The following is a 25,218-nucleotide window of genomic DNA, read 5'->3' as shown; positions in this document are numbered from 1 at the left end:
CTACTCAAATAAAAGAACTTGAATTTTCAGAACTAAAGGCAGAGAAAAAGCAAATGGTACCTGAAAATTAAGGTAAAATGTTGTTTTGTCAAAATTTCAATAGGTACAGACCTGTCATGGAGTCAAATTTTAGGGCTCTCTAGAGGGAGAAGAAGTGGAGGTGGGTACTTTAAAATACCTTCCCAGGATATACTTTGGCCTATAGACCCATCCCTGAAAGTTTCATTTTCCTAACCTAACTTCTTTCTGAGATAGCAAGAAGTAACTCAACTAGAATTTTACCTTTTATCTGTCTGGTAAAAAACATCCTTCAAATTTTAGATATGCTCTAATTATTCCGGAGCAAAAAAAAATGCTTTTTAAAATTGCCATTATGAGGTAAGATATTAGTTAAAATGCCTGTATAAAGCAAACTAGCCTACCTAGGGAGCCAAAACACTTGAATTTGCTTACTGCTTCTTCAACAGTGGCAAAAGGTCTGACAATGAGTAAAGTATGGAATTTAAGTCAGAAATGCCTTTTATGCTTTTTCTATTCTCACCAAAATAAAACACAAATCCCATGTTGACTTGCACAAAAACCTCAAGATAAGTTGTAGTAATTGGTCCTTTAGCCTGATGTAGCTGCTATTTGCTGCTATGAGTGCATAGTTTATAATGGGAGCTTAAAATTGTCTTGGCAAGCTGCATGGTTGAGTATACAACCCTCTAGGCTATACTCTCTTTCTTTATGTGCATATTATTGTTTAAAAATGATCAAGCTTCACATTAATCTCCTTTCATGACCTATAGTTGAAATTTGCTAGGGAAGTATTTATTCCACTAAAAACTCACCACCTATTTTTGAACTTCAATTATACAGCCCTGTTTTTTTTTACCCCCCTTAAGCCTGTATCCAGTTTTTGATAGCCATTTAAATTTCATTTTGTCTGTTGCTCATTTCTTGTCAATATTACTGAGGGGTCACAGATAAGCACTAGAGTCCTCATTGATAAATAATATGTGCTTGTATATATATAGCTTGTTGCTACTTATTTTTCTCTGGGAATACAATGTTTGATGTGGCATAAACCAAAGAAAGGACCTGTAGGCCTAGAGAAAAATATGTTAAGAAAACCGATTTTTATAATTGCACAATAATTATAGCTTACATAATTTTACATGCAGTCCTGCTCTACTTTACCCCCAACCCTCCTAATATAGAAATATATAGCTGAAGTTACATGTTACCTGTTGATTCTGCCAATCTATCCCTCAACCTTTAACTCCCTGTTAATTGAAGCAATTGCAACAAAGCAAGAATGGCAGGAAAGGTAACAGGTGACAGAATACATTGGAACTACATAATTTTGGCTATATATTTGCACATTAGGCAGGTTGGAGGTAAATTATAGTATAGAGATGCATGCTTTTCCCTTTGGTATGTAGGCTAAGTAGAAGATCACTTGTACCTGATGCTGTCCCTGTTGTTTTTAGTTGGATTGGAAACATCCAAAGAAAGTTTCCTTTGAAAAGGAAAGGTGAGATTGCCCAAAAGTGAGATTGAATTTGTCAAAGCTTGGAGGTTTGCCCCTTCAGTCTGTTTAAAGGAAAATGGATTCATAATTGAAGCTTTGTTCATTTCAATCTTAAGGGTGACCAATATTTGTGACAATTCATTAAATGGTTGTAAAGGGATACTTTTGTTTATTCATTAGTCTTCTTTGTTTTCTAACAGTTTTTTTTTTTTAATCTTTAAATTGATATCCATTTCTTACAAATTTTTATTGATACCAGAGGTCCATTTGCAAGTTTTCACCTACTTTGTAATCCCTGGTCTCACAATTACATTTAAATTTACTGAAGCTAGGACACACAGAACTCCTATCTATTTAAAGAAAATCAATGGATATAAGTAGGTTTTATTGTATTTAAGCCCTAAGGCCATGGCAATTAAAAACAAAATAAAGGAGATTAACTTTAAAATACTTGACATTAAATAAGCATAAAAGTCACAAAAAAATAACAAAATTATACTTCTGTGTTCAGTTGCCAACCTGAGCAACTGTCATAAATTTTTAAATCTTGCAGAACATTCACCCCCATTACATTCACAAGCTATCTCTCATGACCCACAAAATTGTCCATACATCCACATTTCAGGGAAATGGAAGGACCATCACACTGGTATTCTTCATTTCTACTTATATTTAATGGGTTTGAAAGAAAGTTTCTATGGCTAAGTCAGTAGGCCAGTAAAGGACCTGGTGGTCCTTTAGCCAGGTAGTGCAATAGGAAGCTAAGGACCAGCCAGCCTATGCTCTTGCATGCCCTTCCTCCTTACTGTCCCTAGATTTCCATCTGTACTCATTTAAAGTTTGGCCAATTCTAGCTGAGGTTAGTCATATCACCAACCCCTATCCAAAACCAAATAAACTGGCAATGCCAGGAATTAAACCTATACACCTTGGACAAAGCGTTCCAACCCAAAGCGCCTACCACTTAGCAAGGAACACAAATTTGACTAGAGAACAATAATTATTTGAAAAAAAATAGAAAATTGAAAAAAAATTGCTATAGTTGCCCCACTACTGTCCTATAAATGCTATAGGCCCATTTTATTTAGACAAATCAATTTAAGACAGGTATCAACAAAACTCCATCAGGGATTGTATTTGCTTAAAATACAATCAAGCTATGTGAATGCTCAGCTTTGTGATATTCTAGTCTTGAAATAATAAAAAAAGAGAAAATTTATATTTTCTATTTATTTTTCACCAACTCATTTGAGCAAAATCATTTGTGACAGCCAAATGCCCATGGTTGGCTTAGAACCTCTCTAAATGCTCTGAAACAGCAGGAATTAAAAAAAAATATACTAATCAGCATTAAACTATCCCTTAAATTTGAACATGTGTACTTAATTTGAAAATGATGCTACTGCTAGTCAGGTTACTGTGCCGTTCCCACTGGCTCTACTGCAGTTAAAAATGGGCAGTTACCATGCAGTCGCTGCAGTTACTGAAAAACCATCAGCTGGAACACACCCATAAGCAATTATATCTATATATTATATCAATTATATATCTTATATTATTATATTATATATATATACATAAGCAATTATATCAATTATATCTGTAAAGAACATACAAAAAGGCATCAAGTAGTATATTCACTTTATTTTTAAGTCAAAATATGAAAAAAACAAAAAATTTACTCCTGACCTGCCTAATTTGCTAATATATAGCCCAAATTATATTTTAAATGTATTTTGCCACCTTTTAGCCTACTTATTTTTCCAGTTCTTGTTTTGCCACAGTTGCTTCAATTATCAGGTACTATGGTTGAGGTATACATTGGCAGAATCAATAGGAAATATGCAATTTCAGCCTTAGATTTCCATATTAGGAGGGTTGGTGCTAAAGTAAAGCAGAGCTGCATACTTCTCTAGTGCTTAAGTATGACCCCTTAGCAATATTGACAAGAAATGAGTAACAGAAAAAATGCAATTTGGACTAGATGGCAATCAGGAACTGGATACAGGCTAAAGGGGGCCAAAAACAGGGCTGTATAATTGGAGTTCAAAGAACTCCAATTATACAGTGATTTTAAAAAATCACTGTATATAAGTGATTTTTTAGTGAACTAAACGCTTCCCTTGCTAATTTAGGACTTTAAATTGATTAGCCTACTGGAAAATACCTATCCTATGCAATTGAAATATTTTACCTTTTCAGAGCATTAAGACAATCCATCACAATAAAAAAAAAAATATCCAAGGCATCTTGAATGGAATGACTAAAAGAAGACAAATGAAAATCACAATTTGCAATCTAACAATTAAACTTCTGGCCAAACAAATTGTATTAGGATACCCAGCTCTGAAATAATTGCTCAAGTAGCTTTGCAGTAACTTTAACTAATATTGCAATAACTTTATAAGTCTTTTCTTAACCATTTTATTATCTACCTATCCCCCCACCCAGTAAAAGAAAATAACCCACCCACCCACACAAGAAAAAAGCCAGTTTTAACTAGGGTAATAACATAGTTTTTAAGTCTATTTTAGTGCAACCTACCCAACAACAAAAATCTGGCTCAATAACTCACCATACTGGTACACAAAAGAGGTGCCTTCATCCTGGATCCATCTGAACACATACTCCATGATTATCTATAATTGAAACTTTTGCCCTCTTTCCGAGTTAACTTGAGACGAACGTACAAAATGTAAAAGTTGTTAAAAGTCAACTTTTCATTAACTTTCAGTCAACTTTTACAAATCGAACGCTAAAAGTTAACTCGGAATCACAAATAAAACGTCAGAATGCTGGTTTCAGTCAACTTGGAATGTGATTCGAACGCAACTCTAAGGAAGCCTATCAAGTCCCTTGGGAAGAGGGTGGTATTCAAGTTCTATTTGCAATTGAACTGTCTATTGAGTTTGTAAGTTCAGTTCAGAAATTTCAGATGGAATATAGGCATACTGACAAGACTTATAAAATTATATGCAGAGAGCATAGTAATACAGTTATATTGGAGATTACTTCAGATTTAGGATGTAAGTAGCATATCTTGTCTGTGCTTATAAAATATTAAGGTGTTCTAGAGAGCTAGGCCTAGCTTTCAAAGGCTAGTAGGCTAGGCTCTGAGGCACAGAACAAAGGTTTTTTATCAGTTAGAAAGGTGTGTTATTAGGAATAGAGCTTGGGAAAGCACATTTCCTACTACCATTGTTTCTTACCAATTGAACTGTCTATTGAGTTTGTAAGTTCAGTTCAGAAATTTCAGATGGAATATAGGCATACTGACAAGACTTATAAAATCATATGCAGAGAGCATACTAATACAGTTATATTGGAGATTACTTCAGATTTAGGAGTTTGTAAGTAGCATAATCTTGTCTGTGCTTATAAAATATTAAGGTTTTCTGGAGAGCTAGGCCTAGCTTTCAAAGGCTAGTAGGCTAGGCTCTGATGCACAGAACAAAGGTTTCTTATCAGTTAGAAAGGTGTGTTATTAGGAATAGAGCTTGGGAATGCACATTTCCTATCACCATTGTTTCTTATTTTACCCTAAATTTTCAATTTAAACAATCTCAATTTTAGATGTATTTTTTCCCTCTACTCATTACTTTTCCTAATCTCTCTCTAAGATAACAAAAAGTAGCTTTTCTAATAGTTTAATCTATTTAAAATTTTATGATTAAATCACTAATCGGACAGCTAAGAAATAGCCTAGACTTAGACCTACATTTAGAATTAATTTCATCCTGAATCCTAATATAGACCTATCATTTGTTTGTATCAGAGAACTTAAACTGCTCCCCCCTAATCTATATATATATATTTATATGTATATATATATATATATATATATATATATATATATATATATATATATATATATATATATATTATTGTTTTTTTATGTATTTGTGCTGTTGCGTTGGTGATTTCTCTTTTCATGATATATATATATATATATATATATATATATATATATATATATATATATATATATATATATATATATATATATATATATATATATATATGGTAAAATTCTAGTTGTTTGATGACTTTTTGCTATCTTGAAAAGGGGTTAGATTAGGTTAGGAAAATGAAACATTCTGGGATGAGTCTACAGGCTAAAGCATATCCCAGGAAGATATTTTAAAGTACCCACCTCCACTCCTTCTCCCTCTAGAGGGCCCTGAAATTTGCCTACATGACAGGTCTATACCTATTGAAATTTTGACTATAAAACATTTTACCTTAATTTTCAGTTACCAGTTGCTTTTTCTCTGCCTTCAGTTCTGAAAATGCAATCCCTGTTATTTGAGTAGAGTTCTGAGCTAAAATTTTATGATTAAATCACTAATGGGACAGCTATGAAATAGCCTAGACATAGACCTACATTTAGAATTAATTTCATCCTGAATCCTAATATAGACCTATCATTTGTTTGTATCAGAGAACTTCAACTGCTCCCCCCTAATCTATATATATATATATATATATATATGGTAAAATTCTAGTTAACTGACTTCTTCTTATCTCAGAAAGGGTTTAGGTTAGGAAAATGAATCTTTCAGGGATGGGTCTACAGGCTAAAGTATGTCCCGGGAAGGTATTTTAAAGTACCCACCTCCACTCCTTCTCCCTCTAGAGGGCCCTGAAATTTGCCTACATGAACCTGTTGAAATTTTGACAAAACAACATTTTACCTTAATTTTCAATTATTAGTTGCCTTTTCTCTGCCTTTCGTTCTGAAAATGCAATTCCTGTTATTTGAGTATAATTTTGGGCCATATCAATTTTTTTTTTTCAAAATTCAGGAAATGTATTTGCATATCTTTAAAACCTTATAAAATGGAACTGAGCAAAGTTATGAAGCTGAAAACAATTTTGTGGTATTTCAATTAAGCAGAAGATCTATTTTGCAAGGTTTCACTTTTATAACACACATATTTTGAAGGTCATCAAAGGTCAGGGCCCTCTAGAAGGAGATCTTAAGATCTCAGATCTTAAGAGTGTCATTCTATTATAATTAAATGATTTAGCACTGGCTTAATTTCCTCCGGATTTGACATATTTCACATTAGTTTGAGGTCAGAGAGAATTGAAAAATGATCTAGCATACTCTCTGGTATATTTGAAGAGATAGGAAGGGTCTGAATTAGTGGAATCTTTGGTTAAATTGTTCAGGTAATATATTGGAAAATGTTGTATTCATACTGTAAAAGCAAAATTATCTATAAAAAAGTCCAAAATGATAAGACTTTAGCTTTGTTGAGCTACCCTAAACAGAGGATAAAATTCTAGTTTGACTTCTTTTTGTTTTGATTTGGAATTCTACTAGCCTACCAGGCTATAGATTAAATTTCCAGTCAAATTCCAGTTTAGCTACTTTTTGCTATCTTTGTTTCGGGTTATGTTAGGTGAATGAAACTTTCAGTGATTAATCCATAGCTAAAAACATACTCTGAGAAGCTATTGCTAAGCTTATGTGATAACCCTTTTCTGTTTTTAAATCTGGGAATTTTGCATACTGGACTGGTCTGTAACTATTAAAATTTTGGTAAAACAACATCTTACCTTAATTTTCAGCAAGCAGTTTCTGTTTCTCTGGTTTTAGCTCTGAAAATGCAATTCTTGTTATTTGAGTAGAATTTTAAGCCATATCAGTGTTTTGTATTTAAATATAGGGAAATGTATATCCTGAAAGTTTCCAAATCTTGGAAACTTCATGAATTGAAATTGAGCAAAGTTATGACACTAAAAACGCTTTTTTCTTGTCATTTAAGTAGAAGATTTATTTTGCAAGGGTTTCACTTTTATAACACAAGCATTTTTAAGGGTGTGGACCAAATATTAAGATTTCCAACTGTCATCATCACTAACCAGCAATTCTACAGGATTTAATCCTTATTTCATTAGACAATGTGATTTAAGGTAATTTAAGGCAAACATTTTTAAGAGAGAGAAAGAGTAGAGTTAGATGCTCCAAAATACTTTCCCATGATATAGTTTAGTCTCTAGACCCATCCCTAAAAGTTTCATTTTCCTAACCTAAACCTTTTTCAAGATAATACAAATTTATCTAAACTAGAATTTTACCAAACAGAAGTTTAACCTAATAATTTGTAATAACATATTGTTCAGGCTAGCCTTTGCAATCCCTACAAATTTTGACTCTTCACAATAAAGCACTATTACAGGCTTAGCCTAACAAAAGAAAATAGCAAACTGCTTAATCTTAATAAAAAAAAAATCAAAGGACTTTATATTTCTTCAATACAAAATATATATTAATTTTTGTTTTCAGTAGAATACTAGTTAAGTATAAACCAGCAAATGTTTAAGAATTTTTTGAGGGGGGACAGCTGCCTAAAATTAACAAAATATTTCTGATAAGCACAAAATATAACAAATTAAGCTAAACTAGGAAAATAGTTTTTTTCTCACTGAACAGTTACCATAACACATAATGTGTTGTAAGATTTTTGCAGTACTTGTGCATTATAGCCACCACATTCAAGTTCTATTGAGAAGTTTAGTTTGGCTAATGTTAATGACATAAAATAAAATATGATGAATATATAAAACTTTATCAACAAAATTATGAAAACTACAACAAAGAATCCTGGAATTTGTAAATCAGCATCATATCTAAATATACTGTATCTTACATTGTGATAGATTGTTTTAACGCCCTACTGTACAGGGGTAAATATTTAAATTATGTATCATAGGCAATTATCTGAAGAGTAATCTATTAAAAGTCTCCTGAGCTAACTAGGGAAGTTTTTTCTTTCTTTTTTACTTGCTTTAGCCTGTATCCAGTTCCTGATTGCCATATAAATTCCATATTCATAGTTAAATAACATAAGCCTTTGTATATAGACTATACCTTGTTGCTAATTTTTCTGGGCATATAATGTTTGATTTGGTAAAGCCCTAGAGAAGGACCTGAAGAGAAAGAAACATAATGAAAAAAAAAATTCATGCTTCATAATTTTTAGAATAATAGCTGGTAACACATTTTATATTCAACTTTGCTCTACTTTACCCCTCAATCCTCCCAATATAAAAATGTATTGCTGAAATTTCCTATTTTCCATTCGTTTTGTCAATCTGTCTCTCTAACTTCATCCCATGTAGCTGTAAATTAAACAAATGTGACAAACAATAACTTGAAAAACAGGTGACAGGAGGTTAAATGCATTGAAAATATGAAATTTGAGCCATATTTCTGCACATTGGGAGGGGGATTGAGATAAAGCATAGCCTAACTTAATGTTTTTTTCTTGCTATGTAGGGTAATTGGAAGGTCACTTGTATATCATGCTGTCCTTTTCAGTTTTAGTTGGATAGAAAAAATCCAAAGAAAGTCCCCTTTGAAAAGATAGGAGCCACAAAGTGAGATTCTATTTGTCATAGCTTGGAGGTTTGTCCCTTCTGTCTGTTTAAACAAAACAGAATCTTAATTGAAGCTTTGTTCATTTCTATCTTAAGGGTGCACAACAATTATGATATAAGGTACTTTTCTTTATTCAATTGTCTTCTTTGTTGTCTAAAAGACTTTTTTTTTAATCTAGATGTTTCATAAATTGCTCATTTTTACCAGAAGTTCATTTGACCTACTTTGAAATCCCTGGTCTTAAAATTACATTTGACTTTGTTAAAGCTAGGAGACATAGACCTTGTGTTTGTTTAAAGAAAGTGAATAAACATTAGTAATTTGTATTGCACTAAAGCCCTAGGGCCATCACAATTCCAAACAAAAAAGAAACTTCACTTTAGAATATTCAACATTGTCTAACATAACAGAAACAAAGAAAAAAAAAATTACAAAATTTTACTTCTGCACTCTACTGTCAACATGAGAAATTGTCCAAAATTTTAAAATCTTGCAAAACATTCATCCCTCATCACATTCACCAGCCATCTCTCATCAAACCTACACTTCATTTCTCATCTCACTCAATCCTACAAATGCATCAAATGACCCACTCTCTCATTAGTGCTTCCATAGATATGGTCAAAGTAAGAGCCATCTTGCTTACATTTTATTATATCTAGAAGTTTTCTGTAGCTAAGTCAGTACTTAAATATTTCATACACCTTTGTAAACAACCTTAATATGGTAAAATAGGTTGGATTATCCAAATTTTTAGTTACCACAATATTTACTACTACTACTAATAATAACTCACTGCAGCACCAAACCGCCTGAGGCCAACACAGCTACGCACGCTCCTCCTCCAACCTAATCTATTTAAAGCCTCCCTCTTTACACCCTCCCAGGTTCAATCATTATTGTAATATAAAGGGCAGCCAATAGTAAAGGACCTGAATAAATATTTTAAGGTAATTAAAAAGGTTTATTACTCAAAAACTTGATAAAACTAAAAGGGACTTCTTAATGATTGATTACTTTAAAATATCTACATTATACACAACAATAAACCTTTGCTATAAAGGGAAAGTCAGTAAGGCCCAAAAACTATTCAATACTAATTGTGCTTTGAGACAGTTTGCTGAATGTCTAAATGATTTTAGATAGTAATGAAGATAAAATGTGGGCAAACTCAACACCAATATGCAAGTAAGTAAGTATGGCAGCACTGACACATCAAGGTCTAAACTGGCAGTGCTAATTTCCACTTTGTGACCCTTTGGCCAAGAATTGCAATTAAGGGCTGGGGGCCAGAAATCTTGTGCTTTTGTACACCCTCCCTGCTTACCTTTTGCATATTTCTCCATTTGCCTATTTAGAGCTGGTTTAGATCTGTCTAACATCACTGACCCCCATTTAAAACAAATAAACAGGCAATACTAGGAATCAAACCTGTACCCCATGGACAAAGGATTTCTTACTAAGAGTGCTTTCCACTTAGCCAAGAACATTATTACAACCAGAGTAGAACAACTATTAAAAAAAAAAATATTGAAAAAAAAACCAAGATGGATTTACGGCCATTTTCACTAATCTTCAATACACATTGTATTTTACTTGTAACAAGTTATTGTAAGGCAGGTGTCAACAAAGCTCCAGCAGGGATTGCTTTACTTAAGATGCAAACTAGCATGGTGAATACTTAGCTGGTAAAAACCAAATACACTAGCAATGCCAGGAATTAAACCTGTACCCCTTGGACAAAGGATTCCCAAACCAGAGTGCCAACAACTTAGCAAGGAACACAAATGTGACCAGAGAACTATTATTTGAAAAAAGAAATATTGAAAAAAACTCAATTCATGGTTGTTGCCATTTTCTCTACTGTCCCATAAACAATATATTTTATTTAGACAAATTAATTTTAAGACAGGTATCAACAAAACTCCATCAGGGATTGTATTTACTTAAGATACAACAAGCAATGTGATTGCATAGCTTTGTGATATTCTAGTCTTAGATAATGATAAAAAAGCAAATTTACATTTGCTATTTGTTTTCCAAACCATTTGCAACAGCAATACGTCCATGGTTAGATTAGTGTCTATCCAAAATGCTTTACAACAGAAGGGACACATTTCTTGCAAAGCAAATACTCAGCTTTAATGCTATTCTGTGTCATCTCTAAAAAATTAAACTGTATCAGGTGTATTTTGATATAAGATACTTCTAAGACTTTTAGCAAGGGGGCAGGCATTTCTTCACAATTTATACAATGTGTAAAAGAGCACCAGGGGGTGAGATTGAAAAAAAACTTTCAGGGATGGGTCTAAAGGCTAAAGTATGTTCTGGGAAGGTCTGCTTACATGGAGTACAAAGAAACTGTTTCACAGCTTTCCTCAATCCACTTTATAAGGTTTTAAAGATATGCAAAGACATTTCCTAAATTTTGAAAAAAAAATATTGATATGGCTTAAAATGCTACTCAAATAAAAGGAATTGCAATTTAAGAGCTAAAGCCAGAGTAAAAGAAACTGATAATTAAAAGTTAAGGTAAATCTTGTTTTGTCAAAATTTCAACAGTATAGGTATAGACCTTTTGAGTAAGCAATTATCTAAGACTTAGAAATCAGAAAAGGGTTGACATAGAAGCCTGGCAGTACCTTCCTAGAGTGTTTTTGACCCTGGATTAATTACTGAGTTTCATTCTTGTAACCTATTTCCTTTCCAAGATATTGAAAATTAGCTAAACTAGAATTTTACGTATTTTTTCTTTGGATTCATTACTGGAAGTTCTATTTTCCTGACTTAACCCATTTCTAAGATAGCAAACGGTAGCCAAACTAGAGTTTGACCTGAAAATTTATCCATGGCCCTATAGGGTAAGGCTGAAATGTAAAGAGTTCTGACAAAGATGCAACACATCTTGAAGCATCTAGTAAGAATAGTAATTGGATTAACAATGCTTTATAACCACTAGGGTCTTGCTTCATCAAGGTTTTATCTCTGAAGCCAAATTACCAAGCTAAGGTCAAGCCTAGGGCATCAAAAGGATGAAACAAAGATTTCCAAGTATCTTCATAAGTTTTCAAAAGCATATTCAAACTCTTGACTTCCTGTCTTAAGGCCTATGTGAATCAAATTGCAGGATATAACCCAACATTTATCCAAATAGCCCAAATACGAAAAAAACAAAATTAAACCTTACTTTTGCGTGGCTAGAATTCTATTTGTCAGCTTATAATTCTTATTTTATAGACTTATTTAGTGAAGTGAAGTGAATCGCCGAAAGACCCCCTCTGTGTTTTAACACCTTAGGGTCCATGCACTTCCACAATTGCATTTTTACAATTTGCTGCGAAAAGTTTACAACGTCCTTTTTCTATCAATCCATCTAAAAAATTCACAAACTAAATTTATACTTTCAATCGATTGTTCTTCAGTTAATGCTCTTCCGAGTAATTCTTTGCATAGTTTTATTTGATGTTCTCTCATAAACCTTCTAATGTCTGTCCTGTAGATACAAAAGATATCTATTTTATTATCCAAACAAAACTGCACAAGAAGGTCCTTATTAACTTTCACAAGTGATCTGACATTCCATGATATTATTTTTAGATTTAAAGTCATTTGTTAGCACACTGATCCCTTATGAAACTGGTGTCAACTGTTGTCAAATTGAGTTTATCCATAAATTCACATATCTTCTCCACTCTTTCTGCAATTGGAGCTGAGCCTATTGAAAGCACTTCAGGGGATAGAGCCAATGCAATCAAGATTTTATTCACTGTGTCTGTTATAGTTTGACGTTTCACTGATTCTATGGTGTCTGTCCATATTCTATTTACATTGGTTCTTTCAGGTTTTACTGCACTACTATGAACTGCTTGGGCATAACTTCTGTACATAACTTGAGCTCTTTTAAAGCTTACTTGATATTTTTCAGCCACATTCAGAATCTCTTTATTTTTCAGTCTAATTTGACAGGCTGGTGAAGTTGAAGAATGATTTCCAAGACAATTGGCACATTTATACATGTCTTTGTTGATAGTGATTTGGTTATTCTTAAGATGATATTCTGCCGATGAATGCTTCCCTGCACATCGCAAGCAGATTGGTTGGTTGACATGGCAGTCCTTTTGGATATGACCATATTTTTGGCACTTAAAACATTGGATCACTTTTCTGTTATAGGTATGAAGTTCCCTATTTCTTCCACAGAACCATATGCTAGAGGGAAGAAGATTTGATTTAAACGTAACTAAAACTGCAAGGCTGTCCTCTAATTTTTTCAATTCTTTGTTAAATCTTTTCTGTCTGATAACTGATAAAACTTCAATGTTTGACCTTATACTTGCTAGAATATCCTCATTTGAGAGATGTAGAGGAACACCTTTCACAATGCCTCGAGTCAGGCTTTCCTGTTTATTCACCTTAACTTTAGTTTCTGCTATTTGACTTATTGTACACAGTTTAGCAGCTATCTCCTCTTTTTCTGTATGGATTAAAAGCCTTTCTTTTGTCTTATTAACTTCAAATTCAAACTTTTCCTTTCCAAAAATAGAGCTCAAAAACTTAGTAATTGTGAAATCATCTGGGAACATTTGGTTATCCTCAGTTACTTGAGCTTCCACAGAAATGGATAAAAGATCACTATATGGCATTTCAACACTTTTCTTGTTCAACATGGTAGGATTCTGATTTATGCTACTTTGTACTTCATTAAGCTTCCGCTTCAAATTTCTGTTTTGAGATTGATTCAGGTACTCAGACACTGGTGAAACATCTCTTCTTTTCATTCCAGTTTTTGTAGGATTGTCAGTGTTTGCCTCACTGATGACACCTTCAGCTTCTAGTGGGTTCACTGCTCTCATTTCTTCTTCACTATTTTCACTTGATGGTAAAGGAGGAAAGTCCTCATTCCATTCTTGAAGGGATTGAAATCTGTTTGAAGTAGGCACTGAATAGTTTGTCACAATTGGGAAACGGCTGATATTTGTTATTCCTCCTGACACTGGACTAAAATGACCTTGTCCCTGGCAGCTAGAAACACTTGCAGGTGGGTTCACTTGCATATTCTGGAAAATCACAGGCTGTCCTTGATTGGCAATGGGAGATCTCACAAATATAAATTGTCCATGTTGTTGATAACCAACCACATTGTGGTGCATGGTCACAGGTACAACTATCCCTGGATCTGGAGGGAGATTCATCTTCTCTTTACTATTTTCTACGCTTAGAAGTCAAACTTCCACTCTTAAATTGGATAACTTCCACGATTGAATTGGATAACTTTAAAGTCTTTAAAATTCACATTCAATAATTTGCTTTTCGTCTTTTCTTCTCGCAGACGGTCGTCTAGGTATTTTTTTGGGAAAGTCCATTTTAAATTTTATTTTCTAGCCGTTTTCGTAGTAATAAAATATAGACTTATTTATAGCCTACGAATTCTTCTTTTCGAAATCTACGCCTGAAAAGGTCAACCAACAATTATGAATGGTAGAACCCTACGGTTAAAAACAATGACAGTTCTGGTTAAATTAGAGTTCAACCAGTCAATTGTTTCACGCAAAATCACTTTTCATGACAACCTGGTTTGTCACTGTTTCACGCAAAAACAGCGGTTGAGCTCAACCACACCGAGTGGTTGAGCTCAAACAGTCTCTTTGGTTGACGCGAAAAAAGGCCTTAACGCTCAGGATTACTTGTCCGTGGACTTGCACTTTCTAACCCCGAAAAAAAAAGAAGACTATTGAGGACAAGTGACGTCAATTTACATATTTTTTTAAATGAATAAACATGTGAAATCGTGGTCGGTTCTTAGGAAGGCAGCTATCACATTGGTGAGCTAGTCAAATATTACTATATCAAATAGGCCTAGTTTCTAAACCATCCTATAATTTTTTTGAAAAAAATTAGAATGATTAGGCCAATACCTATAGCCTTTTATACAGTCTATATTTGTTGAGATTGCTATTTAAACTGTATTTTTGAGGTAAAGTAGGGGTGAAATTTTACTTTAACAACTTTTGGCTATCTTTGAAAGAGGTTAGGCTAGGAAAATGAAACTTTCAGGGACGTGTCTACAGGCTAAAGTACGTCCCAGGAAGGTATTTTGAAGTACATACTTCTACTCTAGAGGATCCTGAAATTTTTGGGTGCCTTTTTTTTTGGTTATCAGTTTCTTTTTCTCTGGCCTTAGTTCTGAAAAGACAATTCCTGTTGATTGAGCAGAACTTTAAGCCATAACACTGTTTTTTTCTAATTTTAGAAATAATCTTGTATGCCACCTCATTATAGGTTGAATATATGGCTTATATTATTTATTCTCCACAAATTTTGTTTTATTTGATTTCACTGATGTCAGTTGCTTTCTGTTAGAAATATATCTATTTATTGTATCAAGCTTCTTCTTTGTGAAAAAATTTGAACTGTTTTTCTTCTTACATGTTGTATAAAATATAAAGGAATACCTGGCCCTTCATTTCATAGATTCAACTAAAAGTCTTTGGGGCATCTTATATCAAAATACGTCGGACACATTTTTTTTTTTTTTTTTTTTTTTTTTAGATGACATAGAACACCATTAAAGTTTTGCATTTGCTTTGCTAAAAATCTGATCAGTGTAATTGTTTTTAAAATTCCTTCTGTTTAAAGCATTTTAGAGAGATTCTGAGCCAACCATGGGTATATTGTTGTTACAAATGATTTTTCTCAAATGGGCTGGTGGAAAACCAATAGAACATATAATTTCTCTTTTTTTATTATTTCAAGACTAGAATATCACATAACTAAGCATTCATATTGGTGATTGTATCTTAAGTAAATACAATCCCTGATGGAGTTTTGTTGATACCTGTCTTAAAATTTATTTGTCTTAATAAAATACATATTATTTGTGGGACAGCAATGAAAAATGGGAGCAACTATGACTTGAGTTGTTTTTTTTCACTATTTTCTTTTTCCAAATAATTTTTGTTCTCTGGTGACATTTGTGTTCCTTCCTAGGTGGCTGGCACTCTAGGTTGAGAATCCTTTATCCAAAGAGCACAGGTTTAATTCCTGGCATTAGCAGTTTATTTGGTTTGGGACAAAGGTCAGTGATAGGACTCTGTAAGTTCAGCCAGAATTGGCCCAAATTTAACAGGTTACCTAGAGAAATCTGGGGTTAGTAAGCAGGAAGGGCATTCAAAAGCATAGGATGACTGTCCCATAGCTTCCTATTGCACTTCCTGGCTAAAGGACTTTTACTGGGCTTCTGACTTGGCCATAGAACCTTTCTTTTAAACCCATTAAATAGAAGTACTAAGGAAGAAATGCCAGTAAGGTGGTCCTTCTTTTTCAATGAATTGTTGATGTACAGACAAGAGTGTAAGTCATAAGAGGTGGCTGATGAATGTTTTGCAAGGTTTAAAATTTAGGGCAATTGCTCTGTTTGGCAACTGAGCACAAAAGTAAAATTTTGTGACTGGTTCGTCTTTATGAATATTATATTTATGTAATGACAAGCATTTTAAAGTTAATCTTCATTGTTTTGATTTAATTGCCATGACCCTAGGACTTTAGCGTATTAAAACCTACTTATGTCCATCCATTTTTTTTTAAACAGAGAGGAGTTCTATGTTTCCTAGCTTCAAGAAATTTATATGCAATTTTGAGACCAGGGTTACAAAGTAGGTCAAAACTTGCAAATGGAACTGTGGTATGACTAATTAATTTGTAAGAAATGTATATCAATTTAAAGATTAAAAAAATCATGTAGAAAACAAACAAGACAAATAAATAAAAGTATCCCTTTAAAACCATTTAAAAAAGTGTAACAAATGTAGATCATCCTTAAGATTGAAATGAACAAAGCTTCAATTATGAATCTGTTTTCTTTAAACAGACTGAAGGGGCAAACCTCCAAGCTATGACAAATTCAATCTCACTTTTGGTCTCTTTCCTTTTCAATGGTAACTTTCTTTGGATTTTTTTTTCAACCAAGTAAAAACAGTAGGGACAGGATCAGGTATAAGTGGTCTTCCACTTAGCCTACATACCCAGGGGAAAATCATGCAGCTATACTAAAAATTGGTAAATTTTTTGTTGTTCATATTTTTGATTTACAAATAAAGTGAACATACCCCTTGGTGCCTTTTTTATGTTCTTTACAAACATAATAAGTGCTTCAATTGCAAGTATTTGAGCTCTTGAAAATGACCAAAATATACCCAAATAGTTTTTGGGTATAAAAAAGCTTAAAACATTGGTCTCAAATTTACTGTTTCATTATTAATCCATTTTTTAAATGTAGTATAATCTATGAGTAGGGGAGAGGTGGGTACAGTGGCGCACTTTCAGGTCAAAGCATCGTAACTTTGGCAAATATTAACATTTTTGGACGATTTTTGAACTGTTATACAGGCAGTTTATTATTCTACACTGGTGATTTATTTCACACTTCTTCTTTGAACCAGTTTTTGATGGAGTCATGTTTTCTGACAGCCACTTTTTGCGCCATTGTTGCCGACTAGGCGGGAACTATGGCGCACCCCATCTGGAACAGTGGCGCACCCATCTGGAACAGTGGCGCAATCAAACTGCTAAGATGAATACTTCGTTTAATGAGTAAGGAAGTACAAAATAATGAACTGAAAATACCTAAAAGATGAATACTTCGTATAATGAGTAAGGAAATAAAAAATAATGAACTGAAAATAAAAGAAGAAGGCACACTAGTTAATATTGTAAGCAGTCAGGTCAATGGGGAAGACCAGTTGCTCCGCCTGTCTTTCTGTGCCACCAGAAATATTCGGAGCAGGTAGCTTCATTTCGACACTCGACTTGCTGAAAGTGTAATTTTCACTGGTCCTGATGACCTTTTAGAAAGGAACCATTCTCTTAATATACATGAGCTCAATGTCAAAGCTGGATTCAGAGAGGACTTCGCCCACGGAGTAAATTTTGTTCTTTTTGATCTCCCCCTCGCAAACAAGAACATGATCTCCAACACGGACTTCATCGTCACACAAAAGATCGTTTTGGTCTTCAAGGCCACAGTGGAGGCTTTCATCACTATCACAGCTACTATTGCCTTTTGTGGCAGAGTCACCAAAGTCATCATCAGACGAAGAATCAGAAAACAGGGTCTTTACATGACTGTTTCTCTTGAAATTGCGGTGAAATTTAGCAAAGTATCCAACAGCACTGCCCCTTTTCTTAGGTTGGACATCCTGTTTTTTTGGCACTGGATTTTGGACAACGGCTTTCTTTGTCTTGGGGTTAATCTTAGAAGTCTTGGCCTTTTTTTGCCTCCCTTTCCATGAATTCTTTCTCTAAAGCATCTTTCACTGGGGTATCCGTGGCATTGATGGTTTTCTTCCTCTTCCGAGCTCCTTCTGTCAGCTTCCTGGGGGGCGCTCTTGGGTAGGGCCTTACAGCTTCGGGTGTAACGGCGGTAGGGGAGGCAGCGCTTGGGGAGGCAGAGCTTGGACCCGCTTCGTTATGAATATTCAATTCTTGCTTGACTTCTTCGGCCTCTGGAGCTGCGCTGGGATTAGGGTCTGGTCTGTCGGTCACAGCTGATGCGAGAAAATCGTCATCTGTGAAAAGTAGGCGGTTGAAGGGGAAAATCCCAGTAGCAGCAAAGCCACTGACTATGTTTTTCTGTGTGAAGGAGAGTTGGAAGGCCTTTCCAACAAGTTGAGCGATGATAGAGATGCCAATTGTCTTTCCGGGGTTGCTGACCATCCAGTCATTGCAGGCGATGTTGTAGTAGTTTTTGAATGATTTGTAGACTGTTCTGTCCAGTGGCTGTAGCTTTCCGCTGGTGTGGGGTGGCAAAGTCAGAACCACTATCCCGTTATCTTTGCAGTACTGAATGGCTTGGATCGACACATGAGAAGAGTGGTTGTCTTCTATCAGCAATATGGGTCTCTCTTTTGTACAGCGGGCATGTTTCACAACGTGTTCGAGGACAAGCAGGAAGATGTCAGATGTCATCCATCCTTTGGCAGAACCGCTACCGCCACTGCCTGGTGGTGCACCATTCATCAACTGGGAGCCAAATCTTTTCCTTGGGAAGACGAAGTAAGGTGGCAAGAAATTACCTTGAGCATTGATGGTGCAGCAGACTGTGGTCAGTTCGCCTCGCTCAGCAAAAGTCACTTGGCCCACCTGTTTGTGCCCTTGGGTGCTATCACATTTGGTGGTCTCTGCACTGTTGTTGCCCCCGTCTTATCTAAGTTATAAATATCACTAGGCTGAAACTTAAACTTATTCATAACAGTCTCCAAGTTGTCATAGAACTCGTTTACAGTTGTTCTGTTGAATGCCATGGCTCTGGCCAAGCTTGTTCCCTCTGCTTTGCGGATAGACAGGTCTGGGAAGCGTTTCATGTAACTTTAATACCAGTCTTTCCCCATTATCTTTTTCTCATGCCATGTTGATGGCACCTTCAATTGGTTCATCTTTGCAATTTCGAAAGCGAATTGGCGGACGTTGAGCCGTGTCAAACCATGGTGCATTTTGCATGCCTTTATCAAATAATCGTGTGAAGTTGCTGTTCAAGTTCAACAGTTAACACTTGACGGATTTGGTAATTCGGCTCAAATTTTAAAGTCAGCTTTTTATCGTCCGACGCATTGCAAGCCTTATTTACATATCGACGGAGTGTTGTCTCTGGGATCTCGTATTTTTTGGCAGCAGCCCGTTGTGAAAGCTTCAATTCCAGTACCGCGTGCACGGCAAGCTTCATACGCTCTGCTTCATTGGGCATTCTGCAAAAGACCAATAATGTTTGGGGGATGTAGCCTTTGTTACTGAACTTCTAGAACTTGTAGCCTAACCTGAACCGAGCTTAACCTAGAACCCCAGCCTAACCTGGGCGATCGAATTCCTAGATTAGTTCTACTTAGTGGTCTGAAGGGGGGACAGGATGTCCCACGTTAGACTGGGACGAGATCATAAGAAATTACCCAAAATCTTTGGGGGCAGTAGCCTTAAACAGGGTGGTATGGAGGAGAAGTGTTCGCCAGTGTGTCGGTCTCAGGCGGCTTAAGGCTGTGACGAGTTTGTAGTAGTAGTAGTAGAAGTCAAAACTATCATATAGGCTACCTACCACGTGAAGTTTATGAATTTAAAAAATTTCGGGGTGCGCCACTATACCCTCCACCAAAATGCGCCACTTTAGCCGAAATGCCCTCTTTTATCCATTTTGTGAACCAAAATTTGAAATAATGACCGAGAGACAAACAGATGGCTGAACTATGTTTAGAATTGTTGGAGCTTCCAGATGAACTAATATTCGCCAGAATTCGACACTATGTGTAGCCTACAAACCTTAGCAAAGTCAAAAAATATTTTCCATTTGTCCAAGATTTTATTTTTCAAAGAACTTAATCACATACCTCAAAAACTGCAATCCCTCCAAAAAATTGAAAATGGCTGACGATCATAGACCATGTGACTGCCCTCCTAGTGCGTATTTTTTTAGAATTTAATCTAATTACAGGTGGCAGTGGGATCAAGTGCGCCACTGTAGCAGACTGCGCCACTGCACCCACCTCTCCCCCACGGATTTTCCACAATTAAGTTGGATTAATAAATTATACAATATTATTTTTTTTCTTCTTCTTTGATGCCAATTTTTCAATTAAAGTAGGTGTTCAAGTTTACCATTGAAAACTTGAACTAGCAATATAAGCAATTATTATATTTGGAAAGAACATACAAAAAGGCATCAAGTGGTATATTCACTTTATTTGTAAGTCAAAATATGAACAGCAAAAAATTTCCCCCAAACATGCCTAATTTGCAAATATATAGCCCAAATTATATATTTCCAATGTTTTCTGCCACCTTTTACTTGTTTTTCCCATTCTTGTTTGGCCACAGTTGCTTCAATTAACAGGTACTAGGGTTGAGGGATAGATTGGCTTTGGCAGAATCAATCGAAAATATGTAATTTCTTCTATAGATTTCCATATTAGGAGGGTTGGGGCTAAAGTAGAGCAGGGCTGCATGTAGAATGTGTTATCTATAATTATTATGTAAATTACAAAGAATCATCTTTTTTTAACAGGTTTTCTTCTATAGGTCTACAGGTCCTTCTCTTGGCTTATACCACATCAAGCATTATATAACCAGTGAAGAATAAGTAGCAAAAAGCTATATATACATAAGCACATGTTATTTAACAATGACTTCTCTAGTGCTTAACTATGACCCCTTAGTAATAATGACAAGAAATGAGTAACAGAAAAAGTGAAATTTTGTGTAAATGACAATCAGGAACTGGATAGTGGCTCAAGGGGGCCAAAAACAGGGCTATATAATTGGAGTTCAAAAAATGTGGTGATTTTTTAGTGAAAAAAAAACACTTTCCTGGCTAATTTAGGACTTTAAATTGATTAGCCTACTGAAATTTTCATATCCTATGCAATTGAAGTATTTTACCCTTTTCAGAGCGTTAAGACAATTTATCACAATAAAAATATCCAAAGCATCTTGAATGGAATGATTAAAAAAGGCAAATGACAACCACAATTTGCAATCTTACAATTAAACTTCTGGCCACACAAACTGTATTAGGCTACCCAGCTCTGAAATAATTGCTGAAGGTGTATTTGCCTGTAAAATTAGAAACAGGCCTGAAGCCCCTGCCTCTTCCTTGTCAGAACTACACATAGCATTAAAGCAATAATATAGGCTATTGTACATGTGAAAAATGTTGTTATTCTCGTAGTTATTCGTGCCGTTTCAAGTGACACGCGGCCAGATAATTATTTGTTGTTATCTTTTAGGGGTTAAACCCCGATAAGTGGGAATCCCATTGGTGAAGCAAAAGAACACGGGGTGAGTCAGCGCTATGAAACAGTTGGCTGTTACTGAGGAACCCACGTTGAAAGTAGAATAGTCAAGGCCGAGTGTGTTTTTTTTTTAATTTGAAAAGAGCTTAGAAGAATAGGTGAATGATACTATGAACCAAGATTTTAGCAATAGAAATTTTAGATTTAGTAATAGGAAAATGAGACTATGAACCAAGATTTTAGTATTGGAAGCTACAGTGATGGTTCTGAGGCGTAGGGGCTTCCAAGAACCAGAAAAGAAGTTGCAATATTTTTTCCAGAGGAATTGCCTATGGGTTGTTTTTGGCATCAGACTGACTGACTGTATCTTGAATAATAAGCTATACAATGATTGATCTGGTTCAATCAGTTTTTTAGGTCTAGTATGAGAAAAAAGGAAGAGATGGGTAGGAATTGTCTTATGGATGGAGAATAGCATATTACATAAAATAGTCTTTGTTGACCTGCCGTCTAGAGCCAAATGAAAAGCGGGTCGTCGCTGAGTCGATTGGGAGTATATTGTAATGTAAGGTCTTAGAAAATTGGAATGTTGGAAGGGTGTTTAGAAAAGAGGCTTTGAATATATTGGAACGGAGGAGGAACTGTGTTCGCCTCAGGTCGCTTGGTACTGCAGTAAGTTGTTTAAGCTTCAACTTTAGTCTTATTTCCATTAGAAAGACCTTTCAAAAAATTAATTTGATGCACAAGCGAACTTAGTTCAAGTTTACTTAAAAAATCATCGTTTTTTATTTAATGAAAGAACATGAGATAAGCACTCATTTTGCCCTGTTCTGAGCTAAACTCTTATTTTTGGCCAGATATAGATAGGAGGAGCTTCAGTCACATTATGTGAGAACTAGCCTAGTCTTTGCCAGAGGAATTGCTTGCTATTTGAATAAATAACCATAAATTTTGAACGTTTTATTTTTTTAGGAGCCACTTCATATGTAAGATGTGATCAAATCAACTTCAGAGAGGGAAATGTCATTTATGTCACCAAACACATCCAATCAAAATTTTGTGGAGTCAGTTTTATTCAAAACAGTTCAAAAGACCTCCAAGGTTGACATGAATTCTTCAGAGCCCCAACAAGGCAATGGTTGTAAGTTCTGCAAGTTGTCTTTTATTAACATGTAAGGTTTTTATTGAAAAAACGTGCCATGTTGGACCCTAGGTCTCTGAAAAATGTGTGAAAAGTCATTATGTGCGTGCTGGTTGTCATAAAAGAATACAGTGTTTAAGGAACAACTGAGGCTATTAATTTAGACCTTTCAGGGTATGTCAAAGGCATGTTGAAGATTAATCAAACAGCAGCCAGCTCCTTCCCTTTTTAAATGCTTTTTCCGCTCAAAACTGATTTTATTCTGAGAAAAATCCAAATTGTTCAGAACAGTCAAAATGTCCAATATTTTTGCCTCCGGGGATGCTATATCCCCTAAGACCCCAAGGAAAGACTTATAAATTACACATTTTGCGCATTATTTATATACAAGATTTTTCATTGTGAAAAAGGGAGAAGTTTTGTTCTGAGTTTTTTTGAAAAGGCTATGGGTACTAAAACGAAAATCCAAGAAATGTTGAGGGTTTATCTAAATTAAATAAAATAACAGTATCGACATCCAGTATATCAAAAAGGCGTATCTGCATTAACATAAAAATGACTGAGGGTAAAAAGTTGAAAATTATAATGCATGTTGAGGAGGGTGCTGAAAATTGGTCGGAGGTTAACCAGCCCCGTCCCTGGCCCTTTTTCAGTTACTCTTTCTGTATTTTTCGTCTGATTAAAATTTGAAATAACCATTTTCTTTTTAAATAGTCTAAAGGTCAAACAACTATACCTTCTAAGGTGACATAGCCACCACAATCTAGCGTTGTTTTGATTGAGGGTGATATTCATGAGGACTGGAGGGCATGCCTCTCAGGGGGGATCCAGGATTTTCCTTAGGGGGGGCACATAATAGGGTGCTTCAATAAACTTTACGAACAAAGAAATACCCACAATTATAAGAGAACCTTCGAAACCTCTGTTTCGTAGCGAGATAGTGGAAATTGTCGTAAATTTAATCTAAAATATGGTACGAGTTTAAGTTCTAATAAATCTGTTGAAATTAAAATGTTATAAAAATATTGATATAAAAAATAGTAAGCATAAAAACCACTCCGCTATAAAAATAATAATAATAAAAATCTGTTCCTCAGCTATAAGAAAAATGTGATTTTTAATATTTTCAGCAATTTTTTTGCCTTTACACTTCTGATCACTATGGCAAGTAAAATAAGCTTTTTAATGTAAAAAAAAAAAAAAAAAAAAAAAAAAAAGGTCTCGAACCATCTTTTTGGGTCATACACTCTTTGTGACAATTTGTATAGGTCAAATCATTTACTATGTTTGCCTAACTTTGTGGCATCGCTTAGCAACTGTGATAGTCATGAAAAGTGGGAAATGAGGATAAAGGCAAAACTGGTATATTCATAAAAGATATATTAAATATTAAATACTAGTTCTCTCAGTGGTGTAACAAGAAAAGAGAGCGAAGAGATAGAAATGCATAGAAGACATCTAAAACAATCGTTTTGAGTACAGGCAATAAAGCATTAATTAATCACTGTTTCTTTTAAAAAGTAGTGTTATAATAAACAGTTTCAATTTCGACGAAAACCTCAAAAATTTACTAATCAAAATTTTCTTTTTCATAACAACCTAGCGTGTCTTTCTGCTTTTTAAAGTTCAATATATTTTGCTTAAATTACAGAATTCAACATTTTATAAGAAAAAGTCTATTTCTCTATTTCCACTCCCGCCATATCTATTTATTGCATGGTCAATATCTACCTCAGTATTTCGGTAAATGTTTATAAGGCCAGTCCTGTCAGTCTAGAGTCCTACCAGTTTAAAGTTCTTCGTTAGTATTTCCTCTTCTATTCACCCTAAAATATTCGAATAATGACAAAAATCGTCAGAAAAATAGTGACTCAATTAAAGATGCATGTAGGTATGTCCTTCATACTAAGTATATGAGTCAAAATACTCCTTAAAAAAACAAACAATTATGAGTTTATTATCTTTGCATTTTATAGATGCATTTTTGCATTTAATTTAATTCTAAGGATTTCAAGCTGTGGAGATTTCTAATTTCTTTTTAATCTTGATATTTTCATATATTCAATTCAAATGTTTAAATCTCGTTATGTCAGTTGAGCACGAAAATAAAAATTTTAAATTTCACTCATATTCAGCATTAAGTAAGAGAATCGACCGTTTACACTTCTCATACATTTACTTTCTGTTATATAATTCCCCTAAAAAACAACAATGTTTTAAAAAGCACCCTGCTTCACAAAAAAAAATCAAACCCAAAAAACCAAAACAGACAGCCACAGAAAGTAATGATATGATTTCTTTGCCTCAGTGCTAAGGCAAGACTCGAAAACAAGTTTTTAACAGTAAAAAGAATTAAATATTCTGCTTTTCAGCCCCGTTGCGGCTGAAAGTTTATGGGGCA

The 25,218-nt window shown here is 34.6% G+C and overlaps 2 protein-coding genes across 5 annotated transcripts in view; one reads left to right on the top strand and one right to left on the bottom strand.

Annotated features, from left to right (window-relative positions):
- Positions 1–25,218, top strand: part of LOC136036884 (uncharacterized) — a 104,719-nt gene that overhangs the window by 32,960 nt on the left and 46,541 nt on the right. For 2 of the 4 annotated variants that reach the window (XR_010619806.1, XM_065719230.1), the window contains exons 1-2: positions 4,338–4,427; positions 22,649–22,817. The exons of 1 other annotated variant lie outside the window; for it this stretch is intronic. Coding sequence is in view for 1 of the 3 variants with exons in the window: in XM_065719230.1 (XP_065575302.1) it covers positions 22,697–22,817 (121 nt within the window). In the remaining 2 variants the exon portion in view is untranslated. Of the gene's footprint in view, positions 1–4,337; positions 4,428–22,648; positions 22,818–25,218 lie in introns of those variants that run through there. One more of the 4 variants, XR_010619807.1, reaches the window with a different exon arrangement.
- LOC136036882 (protein obstructor-E-like) overlaps positions 1–25,218 on the bottom strand; it is a 76,914-nt gene that overhangs the window by 19,854 nt on the left and 31,842 nt on the right. The gene's annotated exons all lie outside the window — the stretch shown is intronic.

The sequence above is a fragment of the Artemia franciscana genome, chromosome 16, assembly GCF_032884065.1.
Source record: "Artemia franciscana chromosome 16, ASM3288406v1, whole genome shotgun sequence".
NCBI classification, from domain to species: domain Eukaryota; kingdom Metazoa; phylum Arthropoda; class Branchiopoda; order Anostraca; family Artemiidae; genus Artemia; species Artemia franciscana.
This window is presented reverse-complemented; position numbering and strand designations above follow the sequence as displayed.